The sequence below is a fragment of the Triturus cristatus genome, chromosome 6 (assembly GCF_964204655.1).
Source record: "Triturus cristatus chromosome 6, aTriCri1.1, whole genome shotgun sequence".
Lineage (NCBI taxonomy): Eukaryota > Metazoa > Chordata > Amphibia > Caudata > Salamandridae > Triturus > Triturus cristatus.
In genome coordinates, this window is record NC_140589.1 from 866,425,687 (window position 1) to 866,447,039 (window position 21,353).

At 42.3% G+C, this 21,353-nt stretch overlaps 1 protein-coding gene across 4 annotated transcripts in view; it reads left to right on the forward strand.

Annotated features, from left to right (window-relative positions):
- MAP3K4 (mitogen-activated protein kinase kinase kinase 4) overlaps nucleotides 1-21,353 on the forward strand; it is a 483,141-nt gene that overhangs the window by 188,887 nt on the left and 272,901 nt on the right. For all 4 annotated transcript variants that reach the window (XM_085611454.1, XM_085611451.1, XM_085611452.1 and 1 more), the window contains exons 2-3: nucleotides 1,339-1,544; nucleotides 18,965-20,349. In XM_085611454.1, coding sequence (XP_085467580.1) covers nucleotides 1,339-1,544; nucleotides 18,965-20,349 — 1,591 coding nt within the window. The remainder of the gene's footprint in view (nucleotides 1-1,338; nucleotides 1,545-18,964; nucleotides 20,350-21,353) is intronic.

The window sequence follows — 21,353 nt, forward strand, 5'->3', positions numbered from 1 at the left end:
TCAGCGCATGTGCTGGTCTGGCGAGACATTTTGTGAGGGCTCCAAAAAGTGCTACCAGGCCAGCCTAGAGCTACAGTGCATGTGCGTGGGCACGCGCGCCGTGCTTGACCGAGCTTACATTCGCGGCTGCACGGCCGCTTTGATGTTTGATCGCGATCTCTTTCGCGGCCGCAGGGCCGTTTGGCATAGCCAATAGATCTCGCTTTTGGGACCTTATAAGTAGGTATGCAACTGTTGCATGGCTAAACACTTATAAGGTCCCAAAGGCGAGACCTATTGGCTATGCCAATGCTTGTTTACATTGATAACAGGAGGACTGGTGATATCTGCGCTGCAGTTTATGAAATAAATGTTTGGAAAATTGTATACATTTTGATGAAGCAGTTTAGGATAATAAGAACACTTACCGTCTGGATCATTCCAATGACAGAAACGATTAAAACCTGTGAGTACTTGCACTGAAATACTTGTACAGAATTCCACCATTCGATAGGAGGCACTTCGGCAATACTTCAAAGCATGCACTTCTCCCAAAAATGCACTTTCCTAGCTGTTCCACTAAACGCACTTTGATATACTTCTGGGTTTGCAATTGGTCTGAGCATCAAAGCAGTAAATTAATCGACACTGGTCCTGCGATTTGTGTCCTAGCTGCCTGACGAGATAAATCCTTTCTAGCATCATCGGTTTGAAATTCTAAATATTGTAATTTGAAGTTTAAACTTGAATAGCAAGAGGATCATTGTGCTTGTATATAGTGTGCTGTGGCCGAAGTCGAGAATCCCTGGTGTATGCTGGCGTTTTTCTCTGGAATCTTTGTTTTCCATGAATAGAGGTAAACTGTTCCTGAAACACAGTGCAGGGGGCTGGATGTCTAGCCTGCACCCTAACTCCAGGATTGAAACCTTTACTCGGAACGGTTTTCTATGATTTTTACCAGTGTGAGGCGAGGTGCTGTTGATTTTCTGTACTCTAAGCTTGGTTTTCAGTCACACAGTAGATGACATGGTTAGTCAGTCATGTTGTTATTCACTTCCAGATCAAGTAATCTTGATTTATAACTGATAAGATGTCTACCCTTGCAGCTATGTAGATGTCATAGCTTACCTGCATGCTAATTATCGTTTGGCTGGGAGCACCTGATTTAGGGGACTATGTCCTCTAGCTTTAAGGATGGCAATTGATGGAATCACAGTGGTGAGGTGAAGACTTAAACTCTGTGGGACGGGACTGGTAGAATGTGTGGGCTGAAGTGGTAGTCTGTATTTAGTAGCTTGCACAGGGAGTCATAGGAATTTAAGCCTACTCTAACATGTCTGATTGCTCTCTCCTCCTTAGGCAGCCCCATAGGACGCAACATGCTTCTAGTGAAAACCTGGGATCTGAAAACTTGGAATCGGAAGCGGAGGACTTTTCAGATGAATCAAGTGCTGAAACGTTCTACGGCACCACTCCTCCCAGCAATCCCCGACAGATGAAACGCATGTCTACGAAGCACCAGAGGACTAACACAGGGAAACAGGCTAGAAGCTCCACCATCAAAGGTACATAGCTGCTGCAGGCTTTTGTAAAACACGGTCTTTATATAGTGTGTTTTGCTCTGGCAGATGATTACCTTTAAATGGTCTTCAGTCCTCTTAGTACAGCCAAGAACCGAAAACTTTCCTTCCCCTTGCTCATTCACAAATAAACATGAAATGGTCTTTTCTTCTTCTCTTTGCCTCTTCTGGGTAGCTGCTACGGTGATATGGACATCAGTGTGCTAACTGTTGAAGCTCCCTATATAGCTGTGTCCGATTAACTAGTCTTATTTCTATAAGTCTTCGAAAATTCGGAGAAGAGACCTAAACATGGCCAAATATTTGTTAAACAGTATAATTTAATATTCTAACTCTGAATTCGAATATGAAGGAAAAGTATATTTTGTGTATCTTGTCGTAGTCTCTGCCAGCAAGGAGGGTGGAAATTTAGGCAGACCCGTGTCTGTAAGGCATCTGCCTGCTCCAGAGAGGTGGTAGGGCATGGAAAGACGTAGCAGCATCAACAGGAACATCGGCTTCAGAATATGTGTGTAACCTGTTTATCGCAGGTTTGACTGCTGGAAAATTCAGCTTCCATACTTTTTAATGTCTACCAGGTAATCATGGTATTAATAACATCAGGTATTTTTAGCAGCCAGAGTCAATTCCATTTGTACGATACAAACTGTTTAGTTTCTTCTGAGGTAGTACCCTTGGAAAGAAAACACACCTTCCTTTCAAATGTAAATAAAATCCTCTTGGCGAGAATGGTGATAACTATGGACACACACCCTACCTACCCCCTTGGAAAAGGAGATTTTAAATGGATGGAATGAGGAATGTAGTTCCACCAGCTCTCTGATCCGAAAAGGAATATCATCATGGTGGGTAAGAGCCTGAATTTTTAACAGCATTTTCTAAAAGCAAACTAGGCCAAGTTTGGAATATTGTATGTCCTTGATCGCTTGGGGATGTGCAAACCTATTGTATTGGTTAGTGAGTTAATTTGTATCAGGTATTTAATTTCTGAGTTGGTGTCTGGTGCCCTAATGTTTCGAACCAAATATATAAGATAACTATGCAAGGGCAACTTACTACCAAGTTAGGCCCTCTCACATCCAGATGCATTCTTGAGTATGGGTTGGAGGTAGGTTTGGAACTGCAAGACTGAGTAGCTGACGGATTTATCGAGCCAGGTTGTCCACGGAGGGTGTTCAGAACGGCGATTTCAGCCACGAATAGATGGTATGGTGTGTGAAATATAAAGCGTCACTGGGAAACTTGGATTTGAATACTTTTTTGAGAGCACATTTTCAGTGCATATAATATCAAACTTTATATAGAGGAATTTCTACATATGCAGGATTGATTATTGGGAACCTGACCACACTAGAAGGCTTGTTGACAATTAGACTTTTCAGTGATAATTTTGGGATTACAATAGAAAGATATAGATACTCGGTTGGATTAAATAAGAAAAACAGGATTACTTATAGCGGAAGATTAGGACATTTTCGAGCATTATTCGGGCCCTGATGATGTCCCGTGGGGGACGAAACGCGTAGGCTGTGGAGTATACATTGTGCTTTTTATGATTCATTTTATGATATGTCCATGTGAAGAAATCTTCTGAATGAAAAAAAATATATTAATAAAGGACTGAACTCAGTCATTGAGAAAAAAAGAAGCCGGCATTGGAATTGGATTATTCATGGACTTCTAATATTCGATTGTCAATACTTATATTACATTAGTGCTCCTTCTGCTTGGTATGGTTTATATTGTCAGTGGTTTAACGATGGGCCACAGGAAGTAGAGCGCAGGTTTTAGATATTTCCAGAACAACTGAATCTGTAGAATATTTCACGGTGCACACAGGTCTTTCCCCTCATCGTGTGTTACGTTTTGAGTTTACAAAGTCACTGACTGGTCAAGACTCTATCTTATAAATCGTAGTTGGTGTGGCATGGAGAGATGATGACAATTATACAGGCATACAGAACCCATATCTTCGTAAAATCTTCTAACACTCAATCGAATGACGAAAGAAAAGTACTTGAACCAATTCATAACTAGCCCCAAAATATAGATTTGTTAAAATATGTATGCTTTATTTTCTGCATTGCCTGTATTGTATGTGCACCTCATTTAATGTTTTTATAAATATTCCTGAAAATATAACGAAAATATAAATCAAATGAGGAGACACGAAGTTGTGCGCTTAAATTCTTATTGCTAGAAATCACAATCATAACATTTATTGCTGAGTATTTTAATTGAAATGTCCTTATAAATGGTGCAGTGATTTAATTAATGTGGTCTGCAGATATGCTTGATATATTGTGCAGAAGGGATTGTCTTAAATCCCACAATATTTCTTACGTTGCTTACATAGTGCCATTATTGGAATGACAGTGCGTGAGGATTTTTTCCAAAGACAGTGGCCCTGACACGGAGAGTGTGAGCTCTCATAATACAATAGAGAAGCACTGGTATGGACCCTAGTATTGTAGAATAAACAGGAATACGGTTCCTGATATCACAAGAAGAAATTGGATGCCGGCAATTTTATTGCACGAGGAAGACGGGATATGGGCACGTGTGCTAAAGGCAAGCAGAATCAGGGTTCAGAGTTGCTGCAGTGCAAATGTTGCAAAACTGGAGGTACATTTTCACAGATATAGTACGAATGTGAGGGTGGAGAAGATTAGATTGATAGTGAACAATTTGGGCTGACTGTTCTTGGAATGTCTGTTAACATTAAACTTTAATTGTAGTAGCACTTTTGTCGGTTGAATGAACACGTCATTACTTTGTTAGCATGCATAATGATGTGCAGATGCATATAGGTTCTGATTTCTTTCTGGAGTGAGGAGCTACAATTGCACAGCATGAAATAGAAATCCACAACGGGATTTCTCATCAAGTATTTAATTAGGAAATTCAAAACATTAGAATTATTAGAAATATGGACACAAGTAGTCCATAAGTGGCAAAGTAATCCCAGAATAGAGCTACAGATGCAGCTTTTCTACACGTTACTGCTGCCTTTTTCTTTTATTGATGGATAACATAACATGGCCCAAGGTGAGTACTTATGCATTTGCTAAACATACATTTATGTTTAGCATTTGCATTAAATAAAAGAAGATTTCTTTTAAAATGTCTAGGCTAATTTCCAACACTGACATAGCATTTGTTTTTCCCTCCTCACGAGAAGAGGCAAGCTTGAAAGTCGATTGATCATTTCTGACTAATGCTTTGGGTCTCATGTCCCTCAGGGCTTTGATGGACTGTGTCTGCTTCTGTGAGACCCTTCCTGGGGCACCTCTATCACCAGGGAACTCAGTTCTTAGGTGAATCAGAAAATCTAGTTCTCCTGAAATGTTGTTCATTCTCAGCAGTGCTGGGTGCTTTATGGCGGTCTGTTGCACGCACTATTCTAAGAAATGTATCAACAATCGCTAGTGACAGATGCTCCCATCACTAGAGGGTGTAAAATAAAATAACACGGGGAACATTCGCCATCTCTTTAGTCACAGATGGTTGCAAACTGAATTTCTCGAATAAAGCTTTCTTGATTGATCGATTGGTATGCTCAATCTTTCTATGGGTAAGCTCTCTTCTGTTTTCAGTTGTTTACGTTAGGACTAATTTAAGATATCTTTAAGATGTTCTTTGATATTGTTATATGAAGCAAACTATTTTGGATGTTTTGTTTTGATAAACTGTTGGCAATACCCCCTCTGATATTACCTGATAGGACAGAGTATTTGACAGTGTTTCATTGCATAGGAGATTTTTAATTAAAAACATGCCACTGTAAGTAAGTATTAGACCAATTTAATTGTACCATGCCACAGTTTGATGACTAGAAAGCAATCTGTAGTCCTGAACATTTGTGTAAAATACTTATTTTTGTCATGTAGAGTCAGATGGCTCTGTGAGCAATCAGTTTATTGAAAGAAACATATGTACAATTGTTTAAAATATGGCAAGAGAGTTCATAATGGGAGGGAAAGCAGCCCCATGTGAATAGTGAAGATATTCACTATGGGTAATCACTGCTCTAGATCACAAACGTTTTCTTCCCCAGCATACTTCCATAAATTCATAGACATGCTTGAATAAAATACCAGGGATTTCAAAACTCTGGAAGGGAATTTCAGAGAAGTGGAAAACCACATTGGAATAAAGTTTTTTGCAGTACTTGTTCTACCTCAGAATTAGTCCTTGCATTAGTCTCAAGGTCGGAATGCTTACAAAAAGCACTTATCTCATTTTAGAACTTTGCTATTTACTTCAAGTGAACTGAGAGTTAAGAATTGTTCTGCGTGTGGAATGCGTGATATATATGGCCAGGAGAGGAGAGACTGAGAATCATTTGGTTTCTTTAGCATCTATAACATCATGCTAGAGTTGCAAGCGCAGTTCACAGTTGTGTGGAGGCCATTAAACCTAGCTACTGCAAAGCTGTGCTCTAGGCTGCTCATCCGCCACAACAGCCTGTAGCTCTATTTAATATAACATGACTGTAAAACCATAGTCGGAGAGTCGCAGCATTTTCATAATTTGCTACAATTAGTAGCTATGTGGAAGCTTCAAAAGCTTGCTTGAAGGATAGCTTTGAATTTGGAGTCCCCATATTAGGAGTTTGCGACGGTCTCTACAGCCCTGCAATTTATATCCTCACCATAGCTTTCTGTAGGCAGTAAGGAACAGTCTAGTGCCTCTTAATCTAGATGTAGAATTCAGTGTATATGGACTCAGTGATTTGAGCATATTTTGAGTGGTGCTTCCGAAAAGTGCAGCCATTTCTTTTTTTCTAATTTTGATAGAAATATTCAATGCTTTCATAAACCCACAGGTTTGCACTGTGCATGCTAGAGGGTGCCAGTCCTCTTCACACAACACTAACAACGCCTTCTTTGTAGGACAAGGTCTGCTATCTGCTTTGTGCTCCCCTGACTTTGTGCCTCCAAATGCAAGGGCCTTTATTTGGTGAATTCCTTCACAAGTAGACCTGCCTTGCAGGAGTGTATTATGCTGTGTTGTAAGTCAGACAGGTGTTCACTACCAAAATACTTAATTTTGATTGGCTCCTATCTGGATGATACCTACCCAGGAGATTTATCGCTAGTAACTGAGACAAGACTTGCACTTTTATCAACTCGAAAGCATCTCTCATCTCTGATGCTTCCAGTTCCTGAAATAAATGAGCACCCGAAAACTACTTTCTGAGAGTTTGTAATATATATTTTAAGTGTTCCCAGTCTATGAAAATTGGGAAGGCAATAACATTGTTCACTGTAGTTTAAAATCGGGGCTTGACTGTTCTGTCTCATTTCAACGTTATTTTATTTCATATATCTTTCTTTTAAATGTTTATAAGGTATACAGAAAGACAATTGTCTAAACAAAAAGTAGGATTTTTTTCAATGTGTTCATTATTTCCTTATGTTTAATCCAGCAAAAAGTATTTTGAAGCCAGTGCACGTTTTTTGCAACGAGATAAAACTACTGACAAAAAGTGTGAGAGAGAAGTAAAAAGATAAATGAAATTTCCGTTACCCTTCTCATTTAAAGAACCTCATTACCCAGAAGTGCCCAAATTAATTTTAAGTATCAGATCTGTTTGAAAGCATCTTCCTCTATCTAAAAAAAAAACCTCCCATGCATTTGAATGGGACTTTAAAGAGACTTCTGTGTCTACCAGACTGTTACTATTTAAAATTGAGAAGGTATTAAGCAATACAGAGAACGAATAGCCTGGGGATTCAGATGTGGAAAGGGGATGGTGGACTCGGGTGGGAATCTTTTTCATGGGAGTATGTATTATCAATGACTAAAACCCATACGTCCACTCTTGTTTTCTTTAAACAGCAACTTTCATATCTGCATTAACCCATTAATGCTAATATACTTGCCTGCTCCATTATAAAGGCTTTAAAATCAAGAGCTAATATTCCAGCAATATGGCATCCGCGTGTGCCTCTCTTATGCCATGAATATGGAATGTTGGCACTGTAGTTGTTCGTCAGACCTCTCAGGTGAAGCTGACATAGAACACCTGGTATCTGCTGGCAGACTGTGCTGCTATTGGAAGTATGTTTCACCCTGCCTGCCCAACTTTCTTTTTTTATGTAGATGATATAGCTATTTAAGAATTTATAGAAAATATTCCATTATTTTAGCCTTTGGAGCTCCAAGCATAATTCCAATGAGAAAATCGTGAGAGAAAACTGTTTTGCCCAAAAAAGTATTTGTCAGATCCTGGGAGAAGCAGAGCATTTTCCACAGGGTAAAATCACCTTAGAACTCACCACAATTCCTAAAATTAGTATAGCCCCACTAACAATTTATATTATGAGTAAAATCTGTTATCACATTTTCTGCATGCTTACAATGCCAGTATTACCCAGGGAGGAGGGCATTCTCAGGTAGTTATTGACAAGAATGGAGTAGGGCCCTCTGCTTCCCTTCTAGCCCTCTTTAGGGTTTGGGTGAGCTTAGCAGCCACATGCAATAAAACTAGGCAGTCTCTTCAAAATATTAGCTTTATAGCACTAGCAGATGTGCACATCTACACCTTCATTATGAACATGTATTCCTTTAGCTATCTGTGCTAGGAGGATTCATAGCTGTTGGCCTGGCCAACTAAAATATAATGTCTCCATAACCTTATACCTACACTTTCCTCGAATTCAAAAGGTCATATCCTAACTATGCAGAACTGCTTTCTGGTAAGATCCGTTCCCTTCAGCCTAGGAACCCTGTAGTAATCACAATGAAGTATATGCTACGGATGTAAGTGGGCCTCCTGTTGCACAGCCTTACTTCCTCCAGAGGGTGTGGCTCAAATTATCATTCGTCATTTGATATAAATATCAGTGTTCCAATTTTCTTAATCTATCTGAGATTCTTTATTTCACGTGTCTTTTATTGAAAAAAACGATTACATCTTGGTGCGTAAAAACATTGGCCCACTGCATTTGAACCGGCCTTCGTTTAAGAAAGTGGCTGTATAGAAGTGGACGTTAATCCCCTGAACATCGGAAATCCCTGAATTGCATTGGAGAATTTATGCGTAATAATTCAATGTACTTTTGAGATGTAAAATAGCCCCTCGTGCATTCCACTAGCAGAGGTATGATACACCAAACATCCAATGTCACAGAGCGAGAGAGTTTTTAGCTAATGCCCAGCCAATGTAAAGTTTAAAGAATTTGTAAGCTTAGGATTCAGACAGACGGGCTGTCAAGTCAGGCTTTAAAGGAAAAGTCAAATGATTGCAAAGGAAAGAGGTGTTGGTGTCAGAGCAGAGTACCAGTATTCCCTTGACTCACGACCAGCCCCAGTGAAGAACAACCCAAAGCTTGTTGAAGAGGACGTCACCGGAATAGGCTCGTGTGGTCAGCAGAGGAGACAACTGCGCTTACTGGTTTGGGATTTCGTCTCCCAGTTGTAGTTTGCGTTGAAGTGCTGCCTGGAATTCTTCTGCTTCACTAGTGCCAACTGTGGAGTGAGTCACAGTGAGTCAGGTCTTTTCAGAAAGAAAGCTTTGATTGGGAAAGGGAATGCCGGTTTGTAGACTCAATGAAAAGCCTGTGTCAGTTCCGCAATTTGAAAGTCTTGGGTCAAAAGCACACAAGTGTTGCACAATGCATTTACAGAATTAGAGAAAGTGAGTGAGGCTGTCGAGTAAATGAGATTACAGCTCCGTTCTCAAATGGATTGGAATGACCAGGCAGCTGTGTTCCAGGACTTCAAGCCCACGTGTTAAGCACGAATGAACAAAGATCAAACATTTAAAACACAGCTGACTCTGAATCAGCCCTTTCCGGTGTGTCATTTGTTATTAGACCAATGGCGCTGCATGGCTTCACATTAGTTATCCACTGCCAGTGCTTAAAGCAGGCTCTGGAGTTTGTACATGACTAACAGACATAGAGAAGTCTTAGCGTTTTTGGGGGACATGCTTGTAGCCTCGCCTAAATACAGATATATTTCAGTGGATTGTTCTTGGTCCGGGCTCACAGTCTAACAAACTAACAAGAGTGCATTCCATTGGTGTAATTCAAAATGATGGGGCTCAGCAGTGCTCTCATGTGTTGTCGAGCGTGGATGTCCCAGGGCTCCGGTGTGTAGCCAATGTCACAACATTTGCTCATTTACCTATTGGGCACTAAGGGAACAACATCTGCAGTGCCCTAAACCGAGGGGGGTTAAAACATGTGAACTCTATGCGGGTTTCTCACCTTTAGGACCTATACCAAAGCAGTATCTCCTAAGGTGCATGGTCTTTGGAGTGAGCTCAGACCAAAAATTCCTGCAGGACTGAATGGGCAAAATGCTCTTCTCTTTGGGCCTGGCTGTCAAGCTAGTAGTGCTTCGTGAATGTGACAGACACCCACATCGCAGCTTGACAGGTTTCAGGAACTGGCACTCTGCATGCTAACGTGGTGGTAGCAGCCTTGGCCTGGTGGAATGAGCCCCTAGTTCTTCTGGAGGCTGCTTTTAGCAAACGTGTAGTAGATCCTAATGCAAAAGACTATCTACCTTGACAAAGTCCTTTTCAGTACTGTTTTGCCCCTCTTTGCTCCACAGAACGCTGATCATCTACCCAGTGTGATCCATGTAAAAGCTTGAAGCTTATTTAGGGTCCAACCGATGGAGTCTCTCTTCCTCTTTTGAGAAGTGAGGCGGAGCAAAGAACGTTGGAAGGATGATAGTGTGCCCAACATGAAAAGAAGTCACGACTTTCATAAAAAATTCCTCCTTGGTCCTCAACACCCGTTTGTCTGGAACTGATGGTGTAGGTCAAGAGTTTGGAGCTCACTCACAGATTAACTGAAGTGATCGCAACGTTCAAGAATTCAAAAGACGCAACGATCAGCTGTGCATCGGCTTAAAGGAAGTATATGTGAGAAAAGTCAGTACCACATTAAGGTCCTACTGTGGTTTCTCAGACAGTTTGGGAGGTGACATTTGTATCAAACCTTTAATGAAACCATCATATTGGGTGATTCAAATAAGGACGGTTGATCCAGAAAAGGTAAAAAGGCAGACAAGTAACCCATAATTTTGCCCACTACAGCTTTTTGCTTATGCCAAAGACAAAAACAGCAAAACATCCCAACAGTTTGGCTTGCAATGGGTCTGTGTTGGGGGTTCCAAACATGCTACAAATTTGCCTCAGTGCCTGAGATAAATGGCCTTACTAAAGGGGTCACTTGGTAACACAGATGACATCCACAATCTCTGGCGTTGGATCAAACAGAGTCGACTGCCACTGCTCAATTGCCATGTATAGAGATGTAGATTGTGCAAATTTGGGCAAAGAATACTGCAATGCTGCTGTGACAAAAGATCCCCCCCTGAAGCAGTAGTCTGATCGATGGACAGATGTGCATGCCCAGAAGTTCAAGTTACTGCATTCTCCTGGTCCAATCTGGAGGCAGCAGGATGACTTGGGCCTATCATTCCGTGCCTTCGCCAGAACTCTGGACAGGCAGAGGCAAAAAGGTGTACAGGATTCCATGCTCGACTCTAGACTGAATGCATCTTCTTGTGAGAGTGGTTTTAAGAACTCTTAACACATAGACATTTTGACATCGCATGTTCTGGACAGTAGCAAAAGGATCCAACCAGGTTTCTCCCCCTGTTGATGTAAGATGCCCTTCACCGCCTTGGTATGCACCTGCCAATCGCAATCCGCTCGGTGTCTCCAGCTAAAGTCGTCCACCCTGGCGTTTAAAGATCCCACAAAATGGTTCACGGTCGGAGACATTTCCCCACTCTCCAGCCATCTCAGGGTACGTAGCGCCTCCTGGCAAAGGACCCAATACCCTCCTCCACCCTGCTTGTTGCAATAACACATGGCAGTGGTGTTGTCTGTCAGAACCTGCACCAGCCTTCACTTGATTGACTGCTGGAATGCCTTCAACACCAGGCAGGTGGCCTGCAGCTCCAACAGATTTATGTAGAGCTGGGTTAATGGCGGAGGCCAGAATGATCTTTTCTCCACCTCTCCCAAATTACCTCATCAGCCCAGCAGGGACGGATCGGTCATGGCTGTCAGCTCTGGGTGGGGAGGAAAGAGAGGCCTGCCTCTGCTTAGTTTGAGCAGCCACCACTGCAAATCTCTTGCAGTCTCCTCCGAAACCTACATGACATCCAACAGGCTTCCTTGGTGCTATGTAGACCGATACTTTGGTTCCCACTGCAGAGCTTACATATGCCACCTGGCAAAGTGGACAAGCAGGATGCATTAGGCTAGCAGGCCAAGAAGCCTCAGAATCACACTCACCGAAATCCCAGACTGAGGCTGAAATAAAGGGATCATAACCCAAATATCTTCGACACGTTGTGACAGAGGAAAGGCCCTGAAGTGTAAATGTCCAGAAATGCTCCTACAAGGGGAAGCTTCTACAAAGGAGACGGGTGCAACTTTGGCTCGCTAGAGAACCCCAACAATATCAGGAGGTCGCTGCCATCTGGAGGTGGTCTACGACTGACTTTATCATGGCCATCTTTAACAGCCAGTCATTGAGGCAGTCTGAAAATGGTATCCCCAACTTTCGAAGCTGGGCGGCCCCACTGCCATCACTTTTGTGAACATGCAAGGGGTGCTGGCAAGGAAAGGGGAACACAGCAAACTAAAAATGCTCCTCGCCAACTTTGGACCGCAAATAAAGTCAGACATTGGGATCAAGTCTAAGTGGCACGTTAATGTCACCACAACTTTTCTGACTATAAAGAATAGTGGGATGGGACCTTCTTGTATTTCAGTATGGAATTTGACTTACCTGATTATTGACCGCGAAGAGAACCTGTTCTAGGAATGACCTCGAGAGCAAGACTGTATCTGGGCCCTAAACTTTGAGTGGGACTTGCATGATGTCTCCCAATGCTCTGCGACATACAGCTTCGGTTGAGTGACTCAAATCCCTTCTGAGTTCACAGTGTCACATTCTCCACGTGACTTGGAGTCTTGCTGTGAGCACAAACACTAAAGGCATACCTAGTGACGCTCCATCATGGACATCTGTTACCAACAGTCGCTGCGTTGCTTGAGCCCAGAAGTTTTAGGTGGTGACATCGCTCCTTACACACTGGATTTTACTTTTTTGAGTTAAAAAGGGGAGTGGAGGTCCAGATCTGCATTCAAAGGTGCAGAAAGAAAGGAACTGATGTGGGTGCACAGGGGCGGTGCTTATATTCAGCTCTGGCCCATCACTTTTGGTGGGAAGAAAGTCAACTCAGAGATGCATGGTGCCTCCTAGTGGAGCTGAGAAAGCTTCCGGATCCCTGCTGGTGTCTATATTATATTCTAAAGGTGAGGAATCTGAGGATATAATGAATGCCTTCATATGTGCTTGATTGGACAATTGAACTATGACGTACCAGCCAAGTGGCAAATGGACTTCATATGGTACAGAATGCATCCACCTGGCTGATTCTAAACATAATGAAAATCAAATCCATTACCCCGCTTTTAGGCAAACTTCATTGACATTCATTGATTCGGCAAAGAATCCGTTTTAAAGCTTTTGTCTAGGCAACAAACTGTTCTATGACAACAGACCTTTCCCTTTGACCAAATGATGATCTTTGTACATAACAAAATAGTTTGCGTCTGTGAATGTACCCAGTTTCCAGTGAGCCACACTGGATAGATCTTTTTTAGTAGCTGTGGCATAGTTTCCCTCTCGAAATTCGTTTGGAAAAATCCCGGTTCAAATCGAGGAAACTATTAAACACCTACCTTTTCTCCTAGTGAGCTTACCTTTTCTTTTTTTATATGACATGATCTTGCTGTCAGTAGGCATTTAGACCCGCCGCTCCAAGATACCCACAGGTGAACGTTTATATACGCTAAACCATAAACAAATAAACAGTAGATTACCTTGCTGCATACCGTGGTTTACCATTGAGGAACTTTTGCCAAAAACAGCAAGTGCTGCTTTATTTTTATGAAGATATCCCCTACATCGTAAGGAAACCTATGCATGCTATGTTTTATTTTTATCCGTAGACTCCTCAGAATTTAATGAGTCTTGCTATTATCCATCTATGCTGCTACTATATAGGCTTTTAGTGTGAAGGACTTTTTCAGGCCAACACGAGGATTCGGTGCCTTCCAGCCACCTTGATATGATGCAAAAGACACAGAGGTGATAGACTGAATGCAGAGCAAATCAAACATTCACCCCCAGTCAAGAGATCTGGGTTAAATCAATTGTTATTTTGTTCGCCACGCCAGTTTAGACTCAGCCATATGCAAATCAGTCTTGACCCTGTGCCTCATGGGAACAGTCCAGCCCGAACTGCCAAGCCAGGTCCTACCTAGACCGGAAACAAGCATCCTGGTACCGGTTTCAGGGCATCTCCTCTCATGAGCCAGGCTAGATTGAATCCAGTGGCACAGTGAGCCCGGGGCCCACATCTGGGCATACCCGGCACACTTAGGGTGGGAAAGTGAAAGACACACAGATGATGGACAGAATGCAGAGCAAATCAAACATTCAAGCCCGAAATGCCAAGCCAGGTCCTCATTTGTTTGCGTAATACCTTCACATGATGGGCGGCATTCCATTTTTTGACAAAAGTGCTTCCCTGCAGAAACGATCCTCTAGGCCAGAATTTATCAATTAAAAACTCAAACCATATTTGCACCCACAGTGCTTTAGTCTCTTCTTTATGACTCCCAAGTGATCTAATCATCTTTCGAAATAAGTCTAGAACGCCTTGAGTACAAGAGCCATAGTGGATAACATATTGGCTGAAGACCTCCTATTATTATGTGAAACTACGTAGGAACACATAGTATCACGAAAGGTGTTATTAAACATATGTAATGTTGAATGATTAGCTTTGTTCCTTTTGTAAACACTGTTGCTCTTACATCAATAGGATCTTGTATCCAAGATAGAGGGTGTTTCTGATGGATACTATTGACCCCAGACTTCTCATCTTGTCCCCAAATATCAGACCGATCCTGAAACTCAAAAGGCAGTACTCCTGTGTGCTGGTAGGTGGCGCTACGCAGCTCTATGCCTGCGTTGTTCCGCTCCTGAAAATAAGCACCACCCAGGCATGCGAATGTCAGTTCCTTTCTTTCCTCCCTTTCAGGCACTGATCTGGAGCTCCACTTCACTTTTTCTTCACTCTTGTGAAGTGGCTTATCCTTCAGTTTGTTCCAGTGCGCAAGGGAACATGTCACCCCCTTAAGACTACAGGGTATAAGCCTTGCAGGCACTTTATCAAACAGAAGTTTGTAAAGATAACCATAAGGTATGTCTCTGGTGATTAGGGTTTTGCTCATGACTCCAAGGCCTGCGATGACTGCATGTAGTAGAATCAGAGGAATTTGTGAGTGTGAAGTGAAAGCTGTATGTGTGAAAACTGCAAGGCTCCAGACTGGTCCCACTCCAGGTTGAAGTCAAGAGTACAGTCCCGCTCCTGAAGTCATTCCCACTGCAAATCATCTTTGCAGTCAAAGTCTTCGGTTAAGAAGAAACATAAGAAGTCCATGTAAGACTCAGCACTTCCCGCCACCTTGTTCTTTAAAGAAGACATGAAGGTGTTGTTGTGCTTCCAGGTCTCTCCCGTGCCACTGAGGAGCTGATTCCGTCTTTGGTTGCTATGTATCTCGAATTGCCAGGGTCGTCTGCAAAGTCACAGCATTTTGAAGCCGTTTGAGGGGCCAGAGTTCTGATTGAGATCATGGCTAACTAGGCCCAAGTCGTCCAAGTGGCTTTGGATTGGGTAAGGAGAGTGTGGTTCTCAGAAGTTCCGGGCAAGAGAATCTGCCCTCCGATCAGACTGCTGCTTAGGGAGGATTTTCTGTGGCAGCAGTTGGGCATGGTGTTGCACCCGGGCTTGAGCAACCTGCACCTCTGTGCAGAAGATTTAGCCAAGGCAAGTTATCTCTTTCGATCTTCCTCCCAAAGTTGTTGGTGTAACACTAGCAGCCCTGCATCCTTCCACGAAATCAGTGTTTGGTGGGTGCTGGCATAGGTTTGTGGCTTGGTGCAGCGCCCACCAGATGGACTCATCACAGGCCAAAATATCCGATGGGAAGGGCATTTCTGAGCCATTCCACAGAGCCACTACCGTAAAAAGCACTGCTTTGGTATCTATTCACAATCTGAGGAATCTTCAGTTAGGACTGTCCATTAGGAGAACATTCTGCTTACCTTTGGTAACGCTCTTTCTGGTGGATACTGTATCTCGCCACAAATTTCTTGCCGGCCACCCACCTCGCCTTTCTGTGGAGTTGTCCCCTTTTCCATATAAAAAGTCCCAGTTTAGAAATCTGCACACTGGTTGATCCAGTTTTCAGTTGGGCTCTGTGTTTGAGGGCAGTGATAAACATATGAAAGAAGCCGATGTCAGCATGCATGTGTGGTGCTTATATGCTTCTCTGTTAGTTACTTCTGGAGCTTAACAGCATTGGGGAACAACCACATAGCGTCACCCAGTGTCACGCAGGAATACTGCTTTTTGAATTTCCGGATCTAGTCTGGCACCTGGCGATATTCACTAGGTGAGGAATCTACAGATAGAGTATCTACCAGAAACAGCTTTATGGAAGGTAAATAACTTGTTCTTTTATCATATATGAAGTATATGCTCAAGGACTAGGGCTGCTGCCTTCTATAAGGACTTCTACCGGAAATCCTCATCTCAGCTTAGGAGAGAGAGGTATTTACATAGCTGCCCATGGTGCTGTTGAATAGGCTGTGTGTTTTAGCAGCATTGTAGATCATGGACTGGGTTCCATTGCTCCTCTGGCTGCAAGACCATGTCATGGCCAGATCACAACGCAGCACTAATTGAGACCCTGACATCAAGAAGGCCCAAAAGCCTACTATACCTCGGGAAGTGGCTGGCATAGAGAGTACATTTAGGACTGGTGGTCTCGGTGTAAAGTCAAGTGGGCTAATGCGTTTATCAGGGATTTCCTAGAGAAAGAGAAGATTCTGGAATGTGAGAAAGGTCTGAGAAACGTCTCTACCCTGGAGAGGGGGCCTATATTTAGTACATGGTATCTAATTGGCTGTTTTTTGCTCATGCATCTATCTGCCTGTGTCGCAAGCAGTCACCCTTAGAAGACAGAAGTGTTATCATACCCTTTGGGGATGCGCCTGTGTTCTTCAGTTCATTGCCAGTTAGCAGTCATGTGGTACCGAGTTCTGCCAGTATGTCATAGGTGTGGTCCCTTAGGCATCCTTACCATGTTCAGTAACTCAAGACAGTAGTTGCTGATTCCTAAAGTTGGATCCTGCATGCGGATGGCTTGGTACGGTGCCTTTACTGTGTATGAAACCCGTGGTGGATCATTGCATCTCTGGATTCCCAAGCAGCACTACACAGGCCCTGCACATTCATTTGTGGTCCCTTGTTGCCACGTTGCGCAAGGTAAGACTGTTCTTTATTTCTCTACAGTCAGGTGAGCTCAGAGCCGTCTGCTTCTGAGTTTTTTTACTTTTATCCACCCTCAAAACATTCATGTAGCCCTGAGACTTCATAACCCTTAAATGTTTGTTACATTCCGAACCAGGGTAAACGTGTGACATGGGGTGACTCTAGACTGTCAGGTTCTGCAGCACGAGTTTCATATAAGCTGTGACTAAGTTGTGTGGGCGTGTGCTTATCCTACCTTCTTTCTTGACGCTCATGCCTTTAGGGTGGTGAGAATGATTTTATATTGTATTTCAGGTTCTATCCCTTTTACCTTTAATCTGGTTACTTTCTTTTTGAAACCGGTTTGTATTACTTTATTTGTCTGGTTTCTATTGAAAAGACAAAAACGATACCCGTTTCTGTTGTAATAAAATACTATCTCTGGTGAGTCAGTTTCTCTATTAGTTGCAGAATAAGAATGACTTTATTGTGTATCAAAACTATTTGTAAGATGAGGCACTTATCCTTGGTTTGCTTTACTTTCTCTACAGTACCAAAATGGGCAATTATAAATACGTTTAAATTAATGAATTGAAGTGAAAGTCTAATGTCGGACTGGTTTTCCAAAAATAAGCGTTTTATTGTTATTTTCCTTTTTTGTAAGTTTGCTCTCTACATACTAAATTAGGTAATTCTATTGACATTTGTCCATAACGCCTTCTTCAGATAATCAGGCAGTTCGGCAACTCCCTAAATATGTCAGTAGTCAGTAAGCCTTTCCTTAAAACAAGTTTTATTTGACCCAATGTATTTTTTTTTTTTAATTTTGGGTTGAATACCAGTATTGGTCTTGTACATCTTCTGCACGTGCATAACATTTGGTTGGATGAAAAATACACTCGGTAGAAGTTGAAACAGCAAAGAAAATAGTAAATATCTACATTCATTTTTAGAATGTACCTCAGTCTCCTAAAAACTGATGTGTACTGCAACCTTTGTGAGCACAGAACTGCAGAATAATTTAAACTCTGCAGCTGTGCATTGTAAGCCCCTGCTATTCTTCTACCTGTGAATTTCTAAGGCCCATTTATAATGTGTGGCCTGATCCAAATGAATTATGCCACCGATGCTAGACATAGGTATAAAGTTCTGACTTAAGACCATTAGAGGATTTTAGCTAATGGTTCCACCACCTGGAAGTAACTGCCTATATAGATGCAAAGTACATTTTTTGGTCTCGAAAATTATGAGGAGACAGTTGGACATCATTTTCTTTTGATTTACTTGTGTAGTTGGATTCAGGTCCTGAAAGGAAAGGAAAACGCAGACAACTGGAGCATGTTGGAGCAAAACAGTATACCCCAAAATCTGGACACCTCAAAATTTACCTCAGTCAGTGTTCCCACATATCACTGGATCAGAGACGGTCCTAAGCCTGAATTTCATGAGGCAATGTGTCCTCACCTTAAGGCACTTCCCAAAGCAACAAGTCTGAAAAATACAATTTATAAGTATTTGGGTTGAGATTGAATTGGCGGACTCAATAAATGAGTTATATAGATCAATGAAAAGTTTTATTACAGAATTAAAAAATAAAGCAGTGCAGAATCAATGTTATGAAGGCACTCAATGCAGAGTAATACAGAGAATGCAAAAATTAGACATGGGCAGTACAATCAAGAGAAAAGCAAACAGTATCTTTAGCAGCATTTAAGTATTCAGGAAATTCTTTTGGCTCATCCCCAAACTCAAAGAGTTTTTATACATTATTCTTGCATATGAAATCACGGGTTCTGCGGATTCATCATGGTGTGATCAAATGTAGTATTTTATTAGCAAATCGGAGCACATCATAGAAAATGTGTTCCAAAAGCAATCGTACTATATCAATATATACATGTGAAATCAAGTGAAAAAATGCATTCCGCACATTGTTAATATTTTTGTTTTATGTTATTATTTTTGTTAAAGAAAATGTTGTTTATCACTTTTTCTCAACCTGCTCATTTTACCCTTTGTCCATTTTGTTTTAGAAAGAATGAGTGCACCAAATCAGCCCCCACTCAAAGAGGTCGGCAAAACGATCGAAATCGTGGAAGATCACAGCTACAAGCAGGGGAAAAAGATCAGGACCGCCCTTCGTTCAACAGAACGTGATCATAAGAAACATGAACAGTGCTCCTTCATGCTGGACTCGGTTGGCGGGTCCATGCCCAAAAAATCTATTCCAGACGTTGATCTTAATAAGCCTTACCTCAGCCTTGGCTGTAGCAATGCTAAACTTCCCGTGTCGGTGCCCATGCCGATTGCCAGAACTACTCGCCAGACTTCAAGGACGGACTGTCCTGCTGACCGTTTAAAGTTCTTTGAAACCTTGCGACTTTTGCTAAAACTTACCTCAGTGTCTAAGAAAAAGGAAAGGGAACAGAGAGGGCAGGAAAATACCGCTATGTGGATGAGCCGCTCCAATGAACTGCTCTGGCTTGAACTGAAAGCATGGCATGAGGGAAGGAGCATCAATGACCAAGACTTATATCTCTACACTGCTCGCCAAGCGATTCCAGACATCATTAATCAAATCCTCACTTTTAAAGTTAATTATAGCAGCATCTCCTGTGTACGGAATGGGGCCGGCCTCAATGGTACTGCAGGGCAAGGGCAATGCAAGGCCACCCACGGTGTCAGTGTTCTGGGGCTTTCAAGCTACAAGGACCATCTGCAGCGCCAGCGGGTCTCGTTTGAGCAGGTGAAGCAGATAATGGAGCTGTTGGAGTACGTTGAAGCACTTTATCCATCTCAGCAAGCCCTTCAAAAGGACTATGAGAAGTATGCTGCAAAAGACTTTCAGGACAGAGTGCAGGCACTCTGTCTGTGGCTAAACATAACTAAGGACTTGAACCACAAGCTAAGGATTATGGGGACTGTCTTGGGTGTTAAAAATTTATCAGACAGTGGCTGGCCAGTGTTTGAAATGCCTTCTCCTCGACAATCCAATGAACATGACGAGGAAGATGAGGACACGGAACGAGAGGAGGATGATGTGATGAAGGACTCCTCTGGCACTTGCTCGGACATAAGCGAGGATGAAGAACAAAGCTCTACAAAGAACACTGCACAAATCAGGCAACCCATGGAGAACAATTTTGCCAGCAAACCAAAAGATCCCTCTCCGGACCATTTTTTGAGGAGTCTGGATAGGCTCGCCTCGGAGGATGACTCCTTCTGCTTGGCAACACATGATTGCAGCCCCGACATTGGCTGCAGTAGGCATTGCTTGACCTCCATGTACAGACCTTTTGTAGACAAAGCTTTGAAGCAAATGGGATTAAGGAAATTAATTTTACGACTTCACAAACTCATGCATGGCTCCTTGCAGAGAGCACGTATTGCATTAAGAAAGACTGATCACCCACTAGAGGTAGGTTTATTTCCACGCAGGTCAGATGTCAATTCATTACGTTTCTAGTGAGTTCATATATGTATGATATTGGAGCATGTGTTGACGTCACAAAGAGGCTAGAATGACACACTTGATAAATGTCTCACGAGGATGCATTAGGATCTGCAGTGCAAGCAGTCACTCCAGATGGTCTTTGTGTATTCACAGGAACCTAAAACCTGAATGGCTTATAACCGTTTCTTCCCGTCACATGGGCCGCAGTGCACCTGATGCAAGTTCTGTGGATTTCTCCGACAGTGATATGAAGTTTATTATTTCACATTTCTTACAGGAAGAACTGTAAGCAGTGCCTATTGTGAGAATGCTTTACTCTCTAACATCAGTGTAATGAATTTAACAAAAAAATTGTTTTCAGGTTATATGTATCTCCCTTGCTTACACTCTCCACCCATCTCTCCCGCACTCCTGCTTGTTGCACACCTTGTTCTTGGATGACCAGGCTTTACTGTCGTCCGGTGGCCATGTTGCTGACTGTCTTAACAGGATGATGTAGGTTCTAATATCGACTTTTCCCCTTGACCAAATTGTCAAAGACTTGATAAATCACTCTTCTCTCTGTATCACCTACTCTTTTCATCTACAAAATGAACAGTGCACAGAGAAGAATCAATGTATTGTTCAGTGAGCAATGTACATAAAATGTATTTGTATATTGTTGTCCAGGCATATTGGTATCATGAAGGGCCATCAAACAGACCCATTTGTTGTTCTTAGTTTAACGCCATGAATACCTCCAGCATTTCTCTGTTTCAGTCAGCCTCAGTGTTGAACAATAGGGTCGTTTGTCAGTTTACTTGTGATTAAAGCATGCTTCGAATAGAAGACGGGCACACGGATGTCGCTAGAGTTAGTTGTTGCCATTCAGGAAGAGTGATGGGATGAACTAGAAAGAACGGGCTTGGCACTGGTAGCTGGGTAGGTTTAGCACAGAATATGGAGGATAGAAGGTTTCAGCAGGGCCA